At 40.9% G+C, this 22,699-nt stretch overlaps 1 protein-coding gene across 2 annotated transcripts in view; it reads right to left on the reverse strand.

The window, feature by feature from the left end:
- The window catches only part of PLA2G4A (phospholipase A2 group IVA), a 72,924-nt gene that overhangs the window by 25,831 nt on the left and 24,394 nt on the right, over nucleotides 1-22,699 (reverse strand). The window contains exons 3-7 of one of the 2 annotated variants that reach the window (XM_074152241.1): nucleotides 21,099-21,247; nucleotides 16,544-16,657; nucleotides 13,272-13,309; nucleotides 10,881-11,022; nucleotides 2,340-2,476 (exon numbers count right to left, since the gene is read on the reverse strand). In XM_074152241.1, the coding sequence (XP_074008342.1) occupies nucleotides 2,340-2,476; nucleotides 10,881-11,022; nucleotides 13,272-13,309; nucleotides 16,544-16,657; nucleotides 21,099-21,247 (580 nt within the window). The remainder of the gene's footprint in view (nucleotides 1-2,339; nucleotides 2,477-10,880; nucleotides 11,023-13,271; nucleotides 13,310-16,543; nucleotides 16,658-21,098; nucleotides 21,248-22,699) is intronic. The other variant, XM_074152242.1, reaches the window with a different exon arrangement.

The following is a 22,699-nucleotide window of genomic DNA, read 5'->3' on the forward strand; positions in this document are numbered from 1 at the left end:
TTTGGGGCCCCTCACTACAAAAAAGACATTAGGATTCTGGAGCAAGTCCGGAGATGGGCAAAGAAGCCGGTGAGGTGTCTGGAGCACAAGTCTTATGAGGAGCAGCTGAGGGAGCTGGGGTTGTTCAGCCTGAATAAAGGGAGGCTGAGGGGAAACCTTATTGCTCTCCACAGCTACCCGAAAGGAGGTTGTAGCAAGATGGATGTCAGTCTCTTCTCCCAAGTAACAAGCAACAGGACAAGAGAAAATGGCCTCAAGTTGCACCAGGGAGGTTCAGATTGTGTACTAGGAAAAATATCTTCACTGAAGGGGTTGTGCATATTGTACACACAAGCACTGGAACAGTGTGCCCAGGGAAGTGGTTGAGTCACCATTCCTGGAGGTATTTAAAAGACGTGTAGATGTGGTGCTTAGGGACATGGTTTAGGGGTGGACATGACAGTGCTGGGTTAACAGCTGAACTCGATGATCTTAAAGGTCTTTTCCAACCTAAATGATTCTATGATTCTACCCAGTCAAACCAAGTAAGGATGTGGCAATACATTCCAGTGCTTGACCACTCTCACTGCAAAATAATTTTCCTAATAGCTTATCAAATTTCTCTTGCTGTAACTTATGGCCATTTTCCCTTGTCTTTTCTCTGTGTGTCTCCGAAAAGAATGTTTTCTTTACAGCTACCCATTGGGTAGCTGAAGATAACAGTAAGATCTCACTACCTTTGCCTGCTCCTCAAGGCTAAACAAATACAGCTGCCTCAATTTCTTGTGTGTTCCAGTCCCCCACATACCTGGTGGTACCCTGATGGAATTAATCCAGTTTCTCAACACCTTTCTTGTACTAGGTGGCCCTAACCTGGATTCAGATATAGCTCCAGTATTCAAACTGGTACTGGTTACGATAAAATCATATTTTGTGACATTTGGGATACTTCCTTGAAGAGTTAGAAAATTTCTTAAGATGTAACATCTTCTGTTGCATCCTGATCCACTGACCACTAAAACCAAATTTTAAAGTTAGACAAAAAAAAGTCTGAAATTTTTCACTTAATGAAAAAATGCAGTGTCAATGGGTCCAAACAGTTAGGAAATTTTGATGGAATTTTTTAGATGTCTTTGGCTGATGAAAATTACACAGCTTTTAAATATGTTACATCATTTCATTTAAGAAACATTAAAACAAATATTTTAAACATTTGTAATAAGTGTAATTTGGGACAGTTTTTATAAAAGCCAAGAAGACAAAAGGCTGCAGGTTCATAGTACTAGGCAGGGAGAAGAGAAACCCTCTCATTCAGAAGAGTGGTTGAGGCAGATGTGATACTGGGGTTCAAAGCATTTTGCTGCCTACAAAGACCTGAGCTCATAATGCCCAGAGAGTGCCTTTCACACAATGACATCACTCTGATTTTCTCCTGGTGATGTTGTTCCTGTTCACGGGCTGAAGAATTCGTTGAGTCAGACATGAGGACATCGTAACTACCTGATGAGGGCGTGCTATTTGAGACATTTTGGAAGATCTTTTCTCCCATCTGACTAACAAACTATTTTAAAAAACAATGTAATTTCCAGAGAAGTTGTGGAACCCTGGAAGTGTTCAGGCCAGGCTAGATGGGGCTTTGAGCAACCTGGTCTAATGGGAGGTGTTCCTGCCCATGGCAGGTGGGTTGGAACTAGATGATCTATAAGGTCACTACCAACTCTAACGATTCCATGATTCTAAATTAAATAGTGGCAACCCCTAGCAGGATGCCCTGCAGCATGGCAGTCAGTCAGTATTCTTTCCTACAAGCTGAAACACATCTGCTCAAATCAGCTTATGCTAAGAAAGCATCAGTGAACAGGTCCTAGACAACCCCAGCAAACCCATTAAGAAGAGGACTACTGAGTCTAAAATGGAGCAAAAGATCTTTCAGTGATTTTGAGAATCTCTAAAAAGTGCCCCAAAAGTACACAATCCATTTTGGATTGAATGAGTCGTCATCTTGAAATCGCAAGGAATTTTTTTTTTTCCATTTCATCAGAAAAATAAAACACCACAAAAAATACCTCTTTAGCACCTCTTTTCATTCATGCCCGCTATTAAAGCTCCCAGGCAGATCACCTGGAGACCGAGCTGTCCTCACCCTTCGAGGCATTCTGAAACACCTCCTACAGCAGATCTGCTCCACTGACCTGCTCTGCTGCAAGACTGCAGGCTCTGTATGTCTTTTCTGTGCTGATAGTGTATGCATAAAGTTGCTGTGAACTACAACATTAGAAATAAGTCAACTCTCAAGAAAATTCTTGAGCTCCCTAAAGAAAAACTGAAGAAAAACAAAAGAAAAAGAAAGAAGCCCTTACCACGTGGATCCTGAGAGACCAGCAATGTAAGTTGCACAGTCTAAAATTCCCGATTCATAAAGTGCTTTCATGACTCCAGCAAAGCCTACCATGGCACGAAATCCACCTCCTGAACCCAATATCGCTATCACTGGTACCTGCATAGATAAGAAGAATAGCATATCGTCACATTAATTCTGATAAAGACTTAAAAGTACTAAATAAATGTTACTCATCAATCATTCACCAAACATACCGGCCTTGTGCAATTAATAGTCACCATCCAGAGATCCTCAGAGCATAGAAGAAACCAGTGCTTTTCTAAAACTGTGCACAAAAGTTCTAACAAGCTAAAAAGAAGGTATTCTGCAGTCTCTTAGTGATAGATGTGTAAGAGAATGGCAAAATACTGTAATAAAACAGTAGGTCTGTAATAAAACAGAGTGTGGCCAGTAGATCAAGGGAGGTCATTCTCCCCTTCTACTCTGCATTGGTGAGGCCTCAACTGGAATACTGCGTTCTGTTCTGGGCTCCCCAGTTCAAGGGAGACCGGGAACTACTGGAGAGAGTCCAATGTAGGGCAACTAAGAAGATTAAGGGATTGGAGCATCTCCATTAGGAGAAGAGAAGGCTGGGGGGAGACCTTATCTATGTTTACAAGTACCTAAAGGGTTGGCTGAAGGATGATGGAGCTGGACTCTTTTCAGTGGTTCCCAGTGACAGGACAAGGGGCAACGGGCACAAGCTGGAACATAGGAAGTTCAATTTAAATACGAGGCAAAACTTCTTTACGGTGAGGGTGGCAGAGCCCTGGAACAGGCTGCCCAGGGAGGTCGTGGAGTCCCCTTCTCTGGAGATTTTCAAGACCTGCCTGGATGCAGTCCTGAGTGATGTGCTCTGGGCAATCCTGCTTTAGCAGGGGAGCTGGACTAGATGATCTCTAGAGGTCCCTTCCAACTCTGAAAATCCCATGATTCTGTGAAAATACTTTGAGATATGACTTTTAAACACTGTGTGTAGAATGGGGCAGTACCATAATCCCATCCGTGAAGTCACCTGTCCATCTTACGTTCTCTGGGCCCAAGAGTGATGTACAATATCTTTATGTCATTTACTCAGTCCCTTCTAGATGGCAGAAGTACTTTTGGCATGCATCACGGGAGGAGAGCACCGCCCATCAAGAACAAGGGAAGCCAGGAACCAGCCAGCAGCACGAGAGGTTCTGTCTGCCAAGGTGGAAATTTCATAGAGTGGCAGGGCAGGCTTCCTTCCAGCTTCCTATTTATCTTGTACCTAGGGACCATTAGCAACCAGGAGGTAACAAAGCACTGGCATGCAGGGATATAAAGGGAAGCTAAACGTGCCTAGCTCCCATGCAGGCAAGAAGGAAGGTATGACTGAGGCAATAAAAGGCCAGGAAGAAAGCAGGAATTCCGAGGAGAGGGGGAGCTGCAAGCTTGCTGCTTCTAGCAGTGAGAGATTTTGGATCAGACATCAAAGGTTACTGGATAAGAAAGTGACAAGTGACAGTAGCTGACGACTCCCTCTTCTATGGGACACAGGCCAACCTGCCAGCCAGACTAATTGTTTAGGGAGGTTGGCGGCTTGCCTGGACTCCAGACCCATGATGGCATGGAGAAATGGCAGTCTCACCTGGCCTTCTAAACGCTACTCCTCTCTGCTCATCTATGTGGGCAACAGTGATAGAAGCAGGGGAGACCCTGAGCAGATGAGAGATGCTTTGCTCCCTCCTGGAGCAAGAATGAGGGGCAGAGGCACCTGGGGCTGTGGCCTGTTGACCTGATCTTTCCAGTCTGGAAGAAGAATGGCTCAAGCAGATGCTATCAGGCTCAGGTGGTGTCACTAGTGAGACTCTTGGCTTCCTGACCATGAAGCCTTGCTTGCTTATGAAGATGGTCCATAGGAAAACAAAGAATCCACCTGACCAACAGAGTGAAGTAAGCCTTCATGAACACAATTGCTAATTTAACGATGAAGACTTTAGACTAACTTCAATGACAGGGACCTAAGTGAGCAAAGGGTGCAAATGCAGGAGGAATGCATGGAAGAAAGCTAGTAGTGAGACCTGCATGTTCTTGCTCAGAAGGAAGAGCGTTCAGAGGCTTACCTCAAGTGTCTCTATATTGATGTACAGAGAGTGGACATTAAACAAGAAAAATAGGAAGTTCAAGTGTAGTCACAGTTCTATGACACAATCTGAATGCCACAGACTTGGTGGGACAGCAGGCCTGCCTGGCACACTGCCATGGATGGTTGGAGGCTGGGAAGACAGGCAAGGACAAAGGGTGCAAAGCGGATGTGCTCCTTGATTGCACAAAACATCAGGATGCAACCTGGGTCATGATCAGAAAGAAAGTAAGACTAGGGATGTTGCGGCAGTCTGATTCAGACTGCTGACCATAGGATGAAGTGTGTAGGGCTTTCTCTAAAAGCCAGAAGTCTCCTGATCTGACTGTGGTCTTCACAGGGATTGTAATCCCCTGCTGAAAGGTCAGCATTGTGCAAGCCATCCAGGAAGTTTGTAGATGCCCTTGGTGACAACCTCCTAATGCAAACGCTGGAGGGGCTGACTAATGCTATACCTTACCTGCTGCTCACAAATAGTAAAGAACCATGGGCAAACGCAGCCACCAGGTGCTGTTGGGGTTGAAGTCCTCACAAAGTGATTGAGTTCAGGATCAGACCAAGGTTAGGAAGTGAGCATCAGAGTTAGGACTCTAGAATTCGTTAAACTCTGGATTATTCTGGGACTTGCTAGGCAAAATCACCCCGATTTTCTCTGTTGGCAGTAAACTGAGTGTTAGCAACAGCGCTCCTTCCAGAGACAAATGGAACTAGCTGACCTCCAGAGGTCCATTCTGAACAGTATTTCTAAGACTCTGTTATACTTTTTATTCACTACCACTGTGCTAACAGGGCACAATATTATCACTGCGCAGAATCCTCCATTTTAGGTTCCTTACAGGCACAGAAAGGTAATGCCCAATTTTTCTGATCCTTCAGGTCAAGTAGTAAAATACGTATCTGTAGCGAAAGTCAAATACTATCATTTTGACCCTCCTTAGCTTCCTGTCTATTGAAATAATGTATAGAATTTCAAGTTCAGTTCACTCACACAGATTTGTGGCACTGCTTCAGACCTTAAAATACAACCAATAAGTCTACAAATTGAGTGAATAAACCATGTCAAGTCTCAGGATTGGTAAGTTGTTGCCACCACAATGCCCTGATACTTAGAAATCTAATTGCCTGGTATCTGAAGAATTAGAATTTATTTGAAGAAGCCTCCACTTTTATTAAGTTTTCTAAATAAAAATATACTCAGAATTTCTTTAGAATGTCTGACCTTCTTACCCATAATCCAAACTAGAGACGATATTAAATTTACTTGTAAAATAAACTATTTAGTTACAAGACCACAGAAATTTTTAAAGCAAGCCAAACACCAGCTTTAACCCAAATTGTATCTTTGTGATAGAGCCAAAAGCAGTAAAAGTTACTAATCAGAAACAGAAGGGAGACAAATAATATTTTGGCTAGGAGTTTAAAAACACATTTTATAATAAAAACATCTGATATTACTACATAGCGTGAAGACAGTCTCAAATCTACAGCTACCTTGCAAAAACTACAGGAGAGGTAAGGAAAATTTATGTGTATCTGTACACCAACTGAGCTACCAAGAGATAGCAAAGCAAGCAAAAGAGGACCCAGTTACAAGTGACACTATGTTGAAATGTGTCTACAGGGAGTTTGTTTTATACTTCTTTGCTTCTTACTTCCCAGCCTTCCCAGCCCTGACTTCAAAGCTGTTTCCTTCCACTGCATAGTTTCCCCAAATAGCTACAAAGAAGACAAAATAAAAATAAATAAATAAAAATAAAATAAAAATTCACTTGCTACTATCAAGTGTTTTAGCCTAAGCAAAGGTCCCATCTGCTTCCCAGTTTCCAAACCTTGGAAGAATTTTCCAGTGTTCAATGGTGATAACCATAAAAAGAATTACACGGTTCTGCAGAAAGCTCCTATCTGATCAAACTGGTAATCAGTCAAAAATTTCACTGAAACATAATTTAAGGTGTCAATAGATGGGATTAGTTGTAAGAAAAGGAACCACGTGACTACTGAGTTCAGTTGCTTTCTGCAGACTCCACACTCCATGCCGTGAAACTCCCCTGAGGACTGAAAACGCAGTCACACAGAAATGACCACGCACAATGACCAAGGAAGTCCAGACATTTCTTGAGGCTTCCGTTCCACAAAACCTGCTTATTCTTGATGCAGTAAGACTATTTGATCATCTTCCTCATAAGTGTTAGGCTTTAGTAATAGAAACCACAGGTATTTACTGGCATCAGCATTCGTCATGCACCTCCAGAGATAGCTATCTATCAAAAAATGACAAAACAAAGGTAAAGATTTAGCACATGCCTGTTTTGTTAAGCCAACACCCCAATAACAGAGCAGTTGCTTTGAAGAGAAGAGCCATATTACTAATCACAAATTTAGTAATGTACGTTAGGCTTTGAAAGCTTTTTACAAACACTACCTAATTAACCTACACAGGCAAATCCCAACAGGATGAAGATGGTGGTTTGCAGGTGCAAGCCTGGAAAAAGTATGTGAGAACACTTCCAAAGCACCACTATTCAACAAATCTATTCATCAGTGAAGTGGTATGAGCTCAAGGGAAAATCTGGGTTTTTTTCAGGATGCAGAGAAATCCATAAGGACAATCAACAAAGAATGTCAAGAAGAGTCACCGGCATCTTGACTGCAAACGCTTCCTGTATACTTAATCCACAGGCATTCTGGGAACCATAGATTCCTATACTGGGGGAGGGTGGGTGCACCAAGAGGTAGGTGGATGTATAGCATATCTTCATTTCCACTCGATACCAAAGCAAAGTATGAAGAACTGCAATCACTTCCTTACTTCCAGAAATGAAATTCAACTAAGGAGCTCTAGAGCAGAGGGCAGCAGTTTAAGTAAGCTTCCCAGAGTAAAAAAAGCTTTTAAATGATGAAGAAATAGCTGAAGAAATGATGAAGAAAGAGCTGAAAAGCATCTACTACACGTTTACATTAGTTTTTTTCAGCCAACTGAATAAAGTTAACTTGTAGATGCAAGTTAGATGATGAAGCTTAAGAGTCCTTTCCTGCTTTGCAGAGGAAAGTAAAGCACATTTCCAGGCAAGTTAAAGCAGCATTTGTTAAAGCAGCTTTTTAGCTGCAATTCAATTTCCAACATGTTTAAGGGCAAGACATGGTAACATTTCAAATTGCATACACCCATCTTACAAGTTGCCCTCTAGGATATATATATAGGGCAGAGGCAGGAAGGAAGTAGCTGCAGACAAAGCACAAAGGGAAACGAACCAAGAGGCCATCTCAGGACTGAGAAAGACTGGAGAAAAGACAGGATATCCAGGTGTGCACGCTTCTTCATGTACAATGGGCTGGGGCTGACGCACACCACTCTTCGAGGTACTCTGAGCCCAAAGTCCTTTGTACACAACCAGTAAAACCGGGGCAGAGGTACTAAAGCCATTTGAGCAGCTTGGTAAACTTAGACCAAAAGGGTAAGTGACTCACAAGAAAGTGATGTGGTGAGTCAACAGCAAAAATGTGAATTGAATTGAAAAGTTTTGGAGACAAAAGCCCATTGCTCTTATCCCTGGCCACGCTCAGTTCTACACGGTTGTGCCTACTTCTGAACAACCAAAAGGCTATTCCACCATGGCTTTCTTTTTCCTATGTCGGTCTGCACGGCACAATGCTGAGGGATCCAAGCTACTTCTGAACAAACCAGCTGAGATATCATCCAAGCAAACTGCACTGAACTGGATTTAACAATGCTGGTGAAGTGTTTTGTCAATACATCTGTACTGTTCCTAGGATCCATGGGGTGCTGTACTGTGCATAGACAAGTTCAGCACCACACAGTTCCACTTCAATCAACAAGTGCTGACTCATTTATCACCAAACTGGGAACAAAAATGAAAAGGACTTTGGAAACAAGATACGTTTTAAAAAAAGTGAGCTCTGAAAAAGGCATCTCAATCATATTTTCCAGTAATCTGGCAAAAAAAAAAAGTGAAAATATATTAAATCTTGTGGGAATGAGCAGTGCAGATGGCACACCTGGGAACATGGTGCACAAAATTTGGACAAGAATACCTGTTGTGGAAAAAAAATTGCCATGGGCTACACACATGATTATCAAAAAATTGTTCTGCAAATCTAGTCTGAGAGAACTATATGCTTTCTTTAATTGATTAAGGTATTTTTAGAAATTTGCTTAAAGCAATGAAAATTATAAAAATAAATTGAGCAATAACACCGATAGGAGAAATCTCATCCTCTGTGTTTTCAAAATGTGCCTCAAGATTAAGTAAGGAAATTTGGAAGTAGTCGCTTCCCTATCCAGGGATGTATAATTATTTCACAGGTATTAAAAAATTCACAGCATTGCTGCAAGGCACATGTGTGGTTACTCACAGATGAAGAAACTTAGGTGAACTTTGAGTAAGTGACTTGGTTAAGATTAAAAAATGATTCATAGGCAGCTAAGAATACTCATTATGTTTCCTAGCTTCCGATGCCATGTTAAGACTACAAACATCCTATTAATCCTCCTGCTAGCTTCCATCTGTAGCAATAAAAGTAAAAATGACAGGCTAGAAGGACAAAACTATCTTTTAATTTAAACAAAAAGGGTTTTTTCATCGCTAGAAGCAGCTAAAAATTCTGACAAGTCAGCTTAGAAATATACACGTGGCATATGAAAAATGGGAGGATCACATTACCTCAGTTCTTACTAGGGTTGATAAGCCTAAAAATAGAGATTATTGCCTAGTCTTGGAAGATGCAATTTAACTGATAAAATTTCAGTATTTGAGACAGTGAAGGATACCAAAGGAAGATGATGATGAAAAGAATATGAAATCTTGCCTTGTGTTTACAATAATTCATGCGCACATACCACCTGCATAGAACTGATACTTCAGGCACTGAGTATCACTCCAGTTCTAACTGGATCTTGGCAGAAAATCTGCATCCTTTCTGAGAAAGATCTTATTCTGCTGTAGAAGATCAGACCAATGCCACATTCACAAATATCTACTCTGCTCAGATTTGCATGGGTTAAGATTAAAATAACTGAACTGAAAATTAAAAACCTTGAAAATGTTCCTTCACAATATGCACAATTTCTATCACTACAAATAAAATATGTATAATACTTGTCAAATTCTTTCATCTTCCTCAGGAAACTACACAACCACATTTTATTATGCAAGACAGAGTTCAAAAGTATACAATAACATATTTACCACCTGCTCAAAACTTCACAGAATTTAAAAGGAAATCTTCAGTTTCTGCAAAAGATTGTCACATTCTGCTTCCACTAAAAATACACAAAAGGAATCAGTGTCAATGAATTAGTCAACCCAAACCAATTCATTGACTATGTTCATTGTTTGACGCCCCACATATATGACTGTCTTCCTGTCACGATTCTAGGACCAGAACAAGAGAGGGAACAAGCGAGGAGGAAAGAGGAGGATGGAAAAACTACTAGAAAACAAGTGGATCTGTACTGAGTGTATCCTTAATTAACTCAAAATAATGAAGTGTTTTATGAAATCACTGAAAAGATCAACATGGTTCAGCACCCTTCCTCACTTTGATGTGACCCAAACCACCATCAGTCCATCTAGATTTGTTGGCTTAACTTTCTGTTGGCTTGGTACAGGGCACTAGCGAGTCAATGAAAGCTGCAGCTCCTCACATTCTCTAAGAAATAAACCTCACAAACCTAATCCTATAAAATGGGCTAAAGGAAAAGAAGAAAGGAAAGAAAGAAAATAATTTCTAAGATGGCTCTAACATTAAAACAGCTCATTTCCTGCCTAATCTTTTAGACGTGGAGGCCATACAGCTTTCTGAAGAGCACAAGCTGGATATCAAGCATGCAAGGGCAGACTCTGCAGTGGGGCATGTGCCCCACCACATGCTTCCTGTGTACCAGATATTTCACATGCCCTTTAGACATTTTTTAGATGACGATCTCAGCTCAGAATCAGCTCAGAACCAACACCTTAACAAAGCACAGAACTCAGAGCAAAATGAAAAGCATGGATTTATCTCCTTTGCTCAATTTTAACCTAGGCACACCCTGCTAAGGTTTAAAACAATAAAGAAGCAGATAAAAGTTACAGCAGTTTGTTTAAGGTGCCAGTGGAAATGAAAGGCTGTGATTTCTATATGTGGCATTCACACAGTATTGTCCTTTTGCACATAATGGGCATATCTTATTTAAGTGCAGCTTCATTGTGGCACAGGATTTTTAATCCTTAATCTATAAATTATTCTCCAGCCTAAATAAAGTATGTGCATAGAGGAAAAAAAGCATTTTTACTTCTGCCATCTGTCTTCACATGAAACCCTTCTACCTCATATGTCTCATTCACTCCTTTGAGAGACAAATGCAGGACTCCAAAGGCGATACTAATCTTGATGTGAACTCTCCAAACTTACATCACGGGAAGTCGTCAAGTTCTTGCTGTTTTCCTCTCCTAGAAATGTTTTCATACTGTGCATGATATTATCCTTTCGCTGTTGCCGAAATTTCTTCTCCTCATCACACAGAGCCATGCTGAACCGGAGGTCGGTTGAAGAGCTATTTTGCAAAACAAACAGGCTTTAACAAAAGGCATAATTCAAAACAGAATGCAAAATATCACCTAAGGAAATGAATGGAAATAAGAGTAAATTCTTCATTAACTTACATAGGATGAAAAAAAATAAAATGAAATTACAATTAGTCACACAACACAATTGCATCAGCTGATTTCATGGAGTGATGGATGCAAAGAACAATGGCATGCTGCATCTTTTAAGACATGCATTTGATATAGAAACCTCATTGTTCACATACTAGTGAAAACCAAACAAAATATGCACCTTCTAGTGGTGTATTATGTGGTCCTAAAAAAAAAGTAAATTAAAATACAGCAAGTGAGTTCACCACTCACATACAATTATAAATGAAATGGATCTATTCATGAGCCAGCAATGTGTGCTTGCATCCCAGAAAGCCAACCGCATCCTGGGTTGCATCAAAGGAACCGCAGCCAGCAGGTCCAGGGAGGTGATTCTACCCCTCTACTCCACTCTGGTGAGAATCCAGGTGGAGTACTGTGTCCAGCTCTAGAGTCCTCAGTGCAGGAAAGACACGGAACTGTTGGAACAAGTTCAGAGGAGGCCATGAAGATGATAGAGGGATGGAGCACCTCTCCTATGAAGACAGGCTGAGAGAGTTGGGGTACTTCAGCCTGAAGAAGAGAAGGCTCCAGGGAGACCTTATCGTGGCCTTCCAGTACCTAAAGGGGACCTATAGGAGAGATGGGGAGGGACTCTTTATCAGGGAGTGGAGTGATAGGACAAGGCAGCAAAGGTTTAAACTGAAAGAGGGGAGAGGAGATTTAGATTAGATATTATGAAGAACTTCTTTACTGTGAGGGTGGTGAGACACTGGAACAGGTTGCCCAGAGAAGCTATGGATGCCCCATCCCTGGAGGTGTTCAAGGCCAGGCTGGATGGGGCTTTGAGCAACCTGCTCTAGTGGGAGGTGTCCCTGCCCATGGCAGGGGGGTTGGAACTAGATGATCTTTAAGGTCCCTTCCAACCCGAAACGTTCTATGATTCTATTTATGCTCAGATAATAATTCTTCAGATTTTTTAAAAACCTATTATGTAATAAAATAATAGGATTAAGAAAAAGGGGGAAAAGGACTGCCTAGAAGCAATGTTCCATGAATATATATATATATATCATACCATGAGCAACAGGTCCACGCAGAATTCAAAATCTGTGTGGCCACCCGAGAATAACAGAGCAGAACTGGAGCAGATCCTTTTGTTTAACATATTTCAATGACTACTGCCTAAGAGCAACGAGACAGAGCCAAGCATCTTCTGTTCATTTAGTGTCAGAGATAAGGAATACTTGCAATGTACAAGCCCTGGAACGTTTAGGGGTGCTCTCAAGGACCACCCACATATGCAACCCTACATGAGCAGAAATTATCCCTGGGGGATGTTTGTCAGTCGAGTCATTATGAAAGAGTTCTAAATTTACAGTTACAGTGCTCGGCACTGCTATTTATAGTTACAGACACAAAAAAATAAGACTCTGAATAACTTGTTCTCAATTTCATAATTCATTTTTAGACTTAAAAGATATTTTTCTGATTATGCCTCAAGGTGATTTTTGGTCTTTCACCTAGATAGGCGAAGAAAGAGGGAGAAAGAAATCTAGAAAGAAGGAAAAAAAAATAGAAAAAAAAAATGTAGGCACATGCTTAGCTTTATGCTTGGTGAAATCCTGGCCCTACTAAGATCATCATCTCTGACTTCAATACTGCATAGTATTAATATTCAAGGGCATTTTGTAATGAGTATCCATACATTTCAAGGGCAGCTTTGTAATGAGTATCCATATATGCTGAAAGTTACCGTGAGATGGAAAGTTACCAGAGAAGGGAAAATAATGAGGATAACAGCCGAACCTGACGTCTATGAGTTTATTAGAGAAAAAGCCCTTGAAAAGGAAAGCACATAGCATAAACCAGGATAAGAAATGCATGTATGATGGGCTTGTTCCTGTAAACATTTGGAAAATGAACACCTATTAGTACAAGTAATGGTGTTTAAGTCAATGCTAGAATTACAATTTGAAAATAATCCTCAATTTTAAAGTTCCCTGGCTTTACAGTACTTGGTATTTCTATGTTAAAACAACAGGTTTTTTGCACTCTACCTGACATGTTTTTAAGAAAATTCTAACAAGCAGAGTAATATAAAAAAATAACTTTGCTGCTAATATATTTTCCACCTTCTTTTTTTTTTTAAATATGAGATACTTACCATACTTCAAGAGACAATTCCAAAGTCATTTCTGTGACCTAAACAAGAAATATTTAAATATGGTTACACCACTTATAGAGGGAAAAGAACCCACAAACACACCTGGGACACAAACTAACTATTACTGTCAGAATTTTTCTTTAAATTACCTTTTTTTTTTTTTTTTTTAAAAGAAGGACATTTCTGAAGTACATGAATGAGTTTCCTTTCTACGGAACTTTGTTTACAAAAGCACACAATGAGATTCTAAAATACGCCACAAGCACTGAATACACTAGAAAATGCTGCTAGGTCCTGACTTTTGTTCCTCAGATCCCATTGCCTTGGCTTTCTTCCACTGACAATCACTTTTTGACAGCGTTATTCATCTTTGGCCTGAAGGGATCTAATTGTCTTCACACATTTATGGTCTTTTGTTTCTACTGCCAGCCATAGTCTATCTGCTACTTGCTTCCCAGTTCGCTGGGTAAACATCATACTCAACTCGCATCTGAAACAAACACCTGTAGGGGAATGACTACCCCATGTTCCACATTAGCCACCCCAAGTGTCTTTCCACAGTTAAATATAGTCAAATTATCAATCGGGAAAAGGGATTGCTTAAGAGTTTCTGAAAGATGCAAGTAAACTAATAAATGTCACTACATTGACTTCACTCACAGACCACATAGAACTACCTGACCCGTAAGCTATGGGTTGGTCTCCTCTGCCTTTCATAGAACACTGAAAGGACTTGCCTGCAGGCAAAAGGTTAAAAAGTGATGGTTAAAGCGCCAATTGCATGTAAGGCAAAATTCAAGTGTACAAGGTTGCTAGAACTAAGACAGGACCGTAAGGCATTTTCATCTCTCCAAGCTCTCTCATACGCAGTGGCCACTGACAAATTGCTACAGCCTTGTAGAAGAGTAACAGCCTCACACACAGCATCTTGTTTCACTCTGTCCCTAACTACAAATGGATTATCAATTGTCCTTGATTGTGGTATGTGATCACTAGGAACGGAGCTGGAACACCTCAGACTGAATGTTTTCTTGACACTTATACAGAGTAGTTAAGGATATGGAAGTGCAAAGCTGCCTCTGGCCTCCCACATCTCACGTACCTGCCGCCGGGCCAGGTAAAACCTGGCACTCCACTCCTGCCCTCTGAAATGGGAACTGTAAATTAGGTAGCTTATTAACAGGGTTGCAGGAGAAAGAAAAGGCAAAGAAATAACAAAGGGAAAACATGAAACAGAGTGAAGAGTCATTTACAGAAATACTTCAAAGACAGGGTAGTAATTACATTATTCCAGCACCTGATATATTACTAATTTAGAAAGCACTTCAGAAACCATGCAGTGATCCAATGGTTGGAAAAAATGTAGGCACATAGTATTAAATAAACCCTTGAAGTGAAATGTTCCAATAGGGAAATAGTAAGCCAGTTTCTATACCTTATACAGATTGCCACAGAAATCTCAGGAATGCTTATTATGTTTACAAATTGTCTACACTGGGCTCAACCTGACTTGATGTTCCCTTGCCATTTGATTATAAGTTTCAGAGTATATCAGCTTTATTCACTGATTTTTTTTCCCCCCTATGTTCTCTACCAAGCTTTGCTGAGTGCTGAGGAGAAGTTAAAGCACATCTGTAATGCGGCAAGGCCTTATATTATTGGCATAAGCTTTGTAAACTATGTTTTCAAAATTTATTCATCAGCTCTTTCTCACTACCTCACCTCGTGCCTGGCAAATCCAGGTTATCTGAAGTCAGCCCACACTGTGGAAGTCCAAGAGTTACTGAAGTACTTAGTGAAATAAATATGCAGAAACTTCAAAAAATGCAGTAACTTTAAAAAAAACAAAACAAAACAAAACGTGTCAAAAGTCCAACTGCCATAGGCTACGCCTAATTGAACACTAAATCTTACATATGAAACTCTCTGATTTCCAATCAATAGGCCTTAACCAGTTATTTGCTGTAACCACACTTTTAAAGCTGTAACACATGGAGAACAGCAGAGCAGTCACAAAGCAAGACCTCTCACCATATAATAAATCATAGCCCAAAACAGAAATGCAGACAGTATTTATACATATAGTATATATACACATAAAGATAACCAGATGTGATGGATATAACCACAAGTACTGAATTATGTTCAGAATGGCCCATAATATGTTACTCTAATAAATGACAATATTTTAATATGTGCAGAATGAGCTCAGTTAAACACAGATTTAACAACAATTTCCAAGAGTTTCCATGCAGGCAGACAATCCCTGTTAAACTGACTCCATCTGTTTTGTATACACATCTAAAGAGAATAATCCAGTTAATGCATTACTGCATGATAACTAGGGCTGTGTTATAAGAAGCCGTTTACTGAAAGTGAAACATATAATAATAAAAGAATTTTTGTTAGCTTTTTGGAAGCCACAGGCATCAATAGTAGGGTAATATACTGAGCAGCAAGCTGCATAACCTCTCATGCTAACAAAGACCATTAAATTAAATTGAAACAAGTGGTGCAGAAACTGGTTTAGCAAGAGGAAGTTTAAAACTAGATTTTTAAAGAGGATTCTCTCAGAAAGGACAGGAAAGCATTCAGTGCCACTCTTTTTCTTAATTCTTCTCTCAGCAGGACCATAAGAAGATAAATACAGTGCCTTTAGGCCAGTACTCTGTGTTTAACCATGGGCGACAGCGAATACCAAGAAAATGAACTTCAGAAAAGGGAATGAACAGAGAACAATCCCCACCTGAGATAGCCCAGCCCATGCCCCCAGATACTCACCTCCTTCCTGACTGAAAGGCTGCCACCCATATTCCCTCCACAATATATTCTAACCCCTTCTTGAATTCAAAACTTAGCTCTAAATTAAGAAAACACATACCTACATAGTACTGAGGTGGACTGATGAGACCAGAAATAGTCTTGGATTTCCTTTTATCTAGGAAATGTACTTCTGAGGAGTATCAGGAGAAGGCCAAATGCTTTTCCTGTTCTTCAACAAAATGACTGAGGGAATACTTGAGTAACTTCAGACTCTGAGAGGACACATCACTTAGCCTTTATAAGCACCATCCTCTATTGACTTGTGAAGAAGCTTTATCTAAGCAGGATGTGGCACAGATAAAATTCAGACACCTGACAAAGGACTAAAAGGTGCTATGTCCTGGTTCACACAATAGTTTAGGTCTCTCAGTTCAGGTACTCTTTTAAGAGCTTCCCATCACGTTCAAAGCTGCACCAACAAAGGCAAAACTATGAATGTTGCAACTTACATCATTGAAAGTTAACTGGACCTCCTTCTTCTCTCCCAGTTTCAGAGAAGATACAGGAAATGTGGATGTGCCAAGAGTCTCATCCATAACGTAGTTGGCATCCATCAAAGTAACCTAGAAAAGATACACAGGTATTCCACTTCGATAAAACCCTTTTTAATTCCACACAGCCTATGCCTAAAGTAAAAAAAAGAATTATATGGAAAAGGAATAGGCCTAACCCAACCCAGGCAACACCCAATGCCAACAGACATGTTCTTTTAAAACAGGATAAGCCCATGCATACTGTAGGTGGCACCTTCAAGGCATTCAATTGCATATGAGTACAACAGTATCATTTGCAAAGGGTTTTTTATCCTAGCACCTTTCTGTCAGTTAAATTTCACTGTCTTTCTAAGCAGATATAATAACTTCAAATTATACATATAAAATATACAGTTATACAAATTTCTAGTTAGTAAAATTTCTCTGTGGAGAAACTTATTGTGTTGGGTTTGCATGGCAAGATTTTGGTAGCAGGGGGGCTTACAGGGGTGGCTTCTTTGAGAAGCTGCTAGAAACTTCCCCTATGTCCGACAGAGCCAATGCCAGCCGACACCAGAACGGACCCACTGCTGGCCAAGGTCAAGCCCATCAGCAATGGTGGGATAGCAGATTTAAGAAGGGGAAAAAAATAAAATACAAACCTGCACAACAGCAATCAGGAGAGAGGAGTGAGGGAAACAACTATGTAGAAACCAAGGTCAGTGAAGAAAGAGGGGGAGGAGGTGGTCCAGGCACTGGAGCAGAGTTTCCCCTGCAGCCAATGGTGAAGACCATAGTGAGGCAGGCTGTCCCCCTGCAGCCTGTGGAGGTTAACGGTGGAGCAGAGATCCACCTGCAGCCCATGGAGGACCCCATACAGGACCAGGTGGGTGCCCTGAAGGAGGGTGTGACCCCATAGGAAGCCCGTGCTGGAGCAGGCTCCTGGCAGGACCTGTGACCCTGTGGGGGACCTATGCTGGAGCAGTCTGCACCCTGTGGAAGGGACCCACACTGGAGCAGTTTATGAAGAACTGTAGCCTGTGGGAACAACTCACATTGGAGAAGTTTGTGGGGAACTGTCTCCTGTGGGAGGGACCCCATGCTGGAGCTGGAGAAGAGCGTGAGGAGTCCTCTCCCTGAGGAGGGAGGAGCAGCAGAAACAACATGCGACAAACAGATCAGAACTCCCATTCCCCATCCCCCTGCACTGCTGCTGGGGAGGAGGTAAAGAAACTGGGAGTGAAGTGGAGCCTGGGAAGAAGGGAGGGGTAGGTGGAAGGTGTTGTGAGATTTGGGTTTTATTTCTCATTACCCTACTCTGACTTCTAATAGGCAATAAATTAAATTAATTTCCCTGATTCGAGTCTGTTTTGCCCGTGATGGTAATTGCTGAGTGATCTCCCTGTCCTTATCTTGACCCATAAGCCTTTTGTTTGATTTTCTCTCCCCAGGTCCAGCTGAGGAGGGGCAGTGATAGAGCAGCTTAGCGGGCACCTGGTGTCTAGCCAGGGTCAACCCACCACACTTAAACAGTTTTAAATGTGATATTCCAAAAAAACATACAGCAACTTTTAGTGAAGGTAGAATCCATACATCCTAGTCTTGTATCTGCAGACCAAGATTTTTATAGCAGTGATTTGGCAAAATGTACAGCATTCCAAATTACACAAAGCTTTTCTCCATATCCAGCCAGATCTTCAAGTCTCTTCTCATATTCTCCATGTTAGAGCACATACTTTTTCAAAATGTAATACTATCCAAAGATGTATGTTGATACCGCAGAACATTGTTCAGTGCTTTTGCTCTAATCCATGTGTGTCTGCATCAAGCAGGCTTTTTTTTCTCAGTGGCAGCCTTCCAAGTTCTCAAGTAAGATAGTCAGAAAAAATTTCAAATTACCATTTGCATGGTTTCTATTTGCATGGTACTCCAAACTCGTTTGGCTTACCATTTTTTTCCACTTTGGGGAATTGTATCTTCTAAAATATCATATGTTTGCGGCTTGGACTATATCTGTTGCATGAAACAAATGGAATCAAGATACAATCAGTTGAATAAATAGTTGCTACATCTGGGTTCAGCCTCTTCTCAGCTATAAAGAATCTTCTTCATTCTGTGCCACAAGCAACCCTTTCAAATGATGAATTCTATTTTAGGAGAGAACTCATAATTTTAATGGCATCTACGTTCTTCTGTTTCCTTGACGAACTTTATGCCCGTTGCTGTAATATCTGAGGGCTGTTTTTTTAAATCAATAGCAATAGCAAAAACTTCTTAACGGGACTTTGGAGAGCTTCGGAGTGAAAACTTGAAAACTGCACTTGGGATAGAGTTAAAGATTTAGATTCAAATAATCTGAGGAGCCAAGAGGATTGTGGAGTCTGTGTAATTTTAGGAATTCACAATGAGGTTTTGGGTGGGGAGGTAGTTTCACAGATTTGAATTCTGACACTGCCCCATGCAGAATCCAAAGGCTCTGCCGGGCGGTGTGTGTGTGTACAACAATGGCAGAACGAAAACATCAGTTTTAACCTGAAGACTATACCTTTCATGGTGAAAAGAATGTTTACCGTGAACAACACATATATGTGTATGCAAATATATGTATCAACCAGGTCCACAATTAACCATCATTACATGGTACCACAGGTTCTTAGCAGGCATTTTTCATGGAAATTTATAGCATGTGTCTCAGAAACCACCAGCAGCCTTTACTTAATGGAAAGATGCATTTACAAATCCTACTTATAATCAATCTTCTTGTGTTCTGTTACAGGAGACAGAGACTTGCAGAACCTGGCAGTATGCTATGGCCATACTGTGCTGGAAATGAACAGTATGCGAGCTCATAAAATCTTGTGCTTTATAACTGCATAGAACCACGCTAAAAACTGAGAAACACCTTAAAACACCTTTTTTATTTCACATACTGCAACAAAGGCAGGTTGAACCCACATTCTTCTTTACTTCTTCCTATTTCCACAAATGCCCTCCTGCAAAGAAGCCAGAATGACTTCTCTCCCCTTTCTAATTCCTGACACCTATTTGCCTGACTTGCCATTAGAAAGCAACAACTAAGTTAGAGATTACAAACTTTTCTCAAGTTTCATGTGGCCAGTTTGCGAGTCTACGACCAAAACATTTAGTAACAATCAGCTCAGGTGACTGTTGCACCTGACGAGAAGGTGGAAGCTATTTTGGGTAATGTGCTTTCTGCAAAGCTGTAGTGAAGTTATTGCGAATTCCCTAGTATTGGTGTCTTATGCAGGATGCATGAGATAGTTCTTCATGCTCCATTGAGCTCATCATAGGATTCTTCCTCCCTGAACTGTAGAGCATATCCCTCTCCTCAGGAACACAGGGAGCCTTGTAGGAAGCACAATTCAGTTTTCAGATCTTGAACAGTATAACCCCAAGAGATTATGGTTACCAGCTCAATGAAAACCTTCATAAGCTTTAGCCTATATCCCAATTGCCCAATTTAGACAGAAACTCTGTAAGCTCATATTAGGGCCATCCCCTACAAAGAATCAAGCTAACAAAGGACTACAGATAACCTTTAATGCTTGCCATGCCCACTTATAAAATAGTTACACTTAACACTCACCTTTTGTACACAACCCAGAAAGGCTTAACACACTGAGACTTAATGGTGACTTACTTAACAGGCCTGCACATGGAATAAGAGTACCCAAAATATCACTGGGTGGGCTACTCAGCTCTTGGCTCCTGGCACACAGGAGACAGAACTATGCTTCTGCTTTCCGTCTCCTCAGGGAGAAGCAAGGAATGGGCAGAGACTTGACTTTATCCCCACCTATTCACTGCCCATAATGGTTGAATCAGCGTAGGAAGCAAGAAGAAAATAATTTATGGCTGATGTGAAGAATAGTAAGCGACAAGCCCTCAGGAGTAGCCCAAGAGATGACTCAGAGACATATCTTATAATGACTTTCAAGGCTACTCCTTGGATAATACAATTTATACAACACCTCTTGCTTAGCACCACACCTAAAGGCAAAAACCAGTCTTTAATGTTTGAAAAAAAGTTGTAATCTTGAGGAGACGACATGTCATATACGTACAAGCTACTGTTATTTTAACCTTCCAGACATTGTACAACTTCCATTTTCACAGATGCAGCTCAGCCATGTAATCCTCTGCAGAAGAGAAGGCTCTGGGGAGAACCTATAGCAGCCTCCCAGTACCTAAAGGGGGCCTACAGGAGAGATGGGGAGGGACTCTTTATCAGGGAGCGTAGTGATAGGACAAGGGGGCAAAGGGTTTAAACTGAAAGAGGGGAGATTTAGATTAGGTATTAGGAAAAAACCTCCTTCCTGTGAGGGTGGGGAGGCACTGGAACAGGTTGCCCAGGGAAGCTGTGGATGCCCCGTCCCTGGAGGTGTTCAAAGCCAGGCTGGGTGGGGCTTTGAGCAACCTGGTCTAGTGGGAGGTGTCCATGGCAGGGGGTTGGAACTAAATGATCTTTAAGGTCCCTTCCAACTCTAACCATTCTGATTCTCTGATTTACCTCAAGAACATTCTCTTGGTTGGGGTCCAAAATGAACTCAAAGGTCTCATTCCACACGGGATTCACATCATTATTGAAATGTTTCGTTCTCTTCCTGCAATCAGGGGCAGATGGGATGAACAGCTCCACGTAGGGATCTGGAGTATCAACTACAGAGCAAAACACATGTTTAAGTTACATAAAACTCAAGTTTAGGTTTTAAGAATCAAAACAATTACGTGAAACCACAGAGCACTTCATGGTCTATGACAGAAAAATATCCATCTATATAAATTACATAAATGTAGTGACATGAATGATACAATGATATCAACAATCTCCCAAAAAGGAACAGACATTATGCTTTTATGAGGGGAGGAGAAAAGCCTTGAACAAACAGAATGGCACTGGGATTGATTGAAGCTTATTGGAAATATGTATACTTCTACCGGGCAGTGGTAACTATTTTTAAGAGCTTTTACCCCTTCCTCTCTTTCTAGCCTTTAATTACTTTGGCTTGTGTCACAGAAGTACATATTCCACAAAAGCAGTCTTCAATTAATGAAAACAAGCAATCTGGTATACGGTTTTGGATCCTCTTTCACCTTTGCTGGTTTGGCAATCATCAAGGAAATCAGTCAGGCCACTTACGTACTGCTAAACACAGCATAAGGAGAGCTGTTCAGATCTGAAGCCACTCTAGTCACCAGAGCTTTGGGGAGGTCACCACAGAATCATGATCTTATTTACACAGCATATTTGAATAACAACAGTGCAGCACACTAACTGAAAACATAGAAGCATATGCCAACTATAGCTAATCAGAATCAGCAGTGGGAAAAAAATACACGTTGACAAAAATCATCTGATGTGTCTAATAATAGCTGTTCCAGAGAGCAAAAAATGCATTGTCTGCAGCCCTAAAAATCCTACCTTTCCAACCGGCTAAAGAATGTAATTTTTTTCTGTCCAGTGAGGTTTTTTCTGTCCAATAAGATATTTTTTTCTGCCAAATTACGCCAAGGCTGATGTAGTCCTTTATAGATTTCTTGAAAATATTGCTCAGATGCTTCACAGGAGAGTATGGGAAGTTATTTCTGTGGTTTCGGTGATCATGAAAAGCTAGTTGCTCTACTGTGATAAAGTGCGCACATCTTTCCAGCATCCTTTCTTCAAAGTTTGTCCTCTGCTTTAGCAAAAATTTTTCAAGCAAATACAATGCCCACCACAAACAAGAATCCTTTCCTTAAAGGTCTCTTATCGAGAGAGATTAAAACCCATTACTAGGTAAAACAGGTCCGAACATTCCTCCTTGTACACACTTTGAGTCTAAAGATACTTTTTTCAAGAAAGCCAAATTTTTTTAGAGACTCTTGGATTTCAATTTAACATTACCAGTGAGATGCTGAGGCCCAGAACCACATGGTCATTTCAGCTGGGAGAAGGAGGAAAAGAGCAAAACAAAAAGTTTGATACTTTCAAATGGAAATCGATTGTCTTTTGGATAAAAAACAACCAAACAGCAAAAAAAGAGGCTTTTTGAAACCACTTGAAACCACAGGAGGTCCTGCATGTGTACCAGGAATGTGAACAGAAAAAAAACTCGTAACGTTTGGCCTCCT

Source organism: Numenius arquata, chromosome 8 (genome assembly GCF_964106895.1).
Source record: "Numenius arquata chromosome 8, bNumArq3.hap1.1, whole genome shotgun sequence".
In the NCBI taxonomy this organism is placed as follows: Eukaryota; Metazoa; Chordata; class Aves; order Charadriiformes; family Scolopacidae; genus Numenius; species Numenius arquata.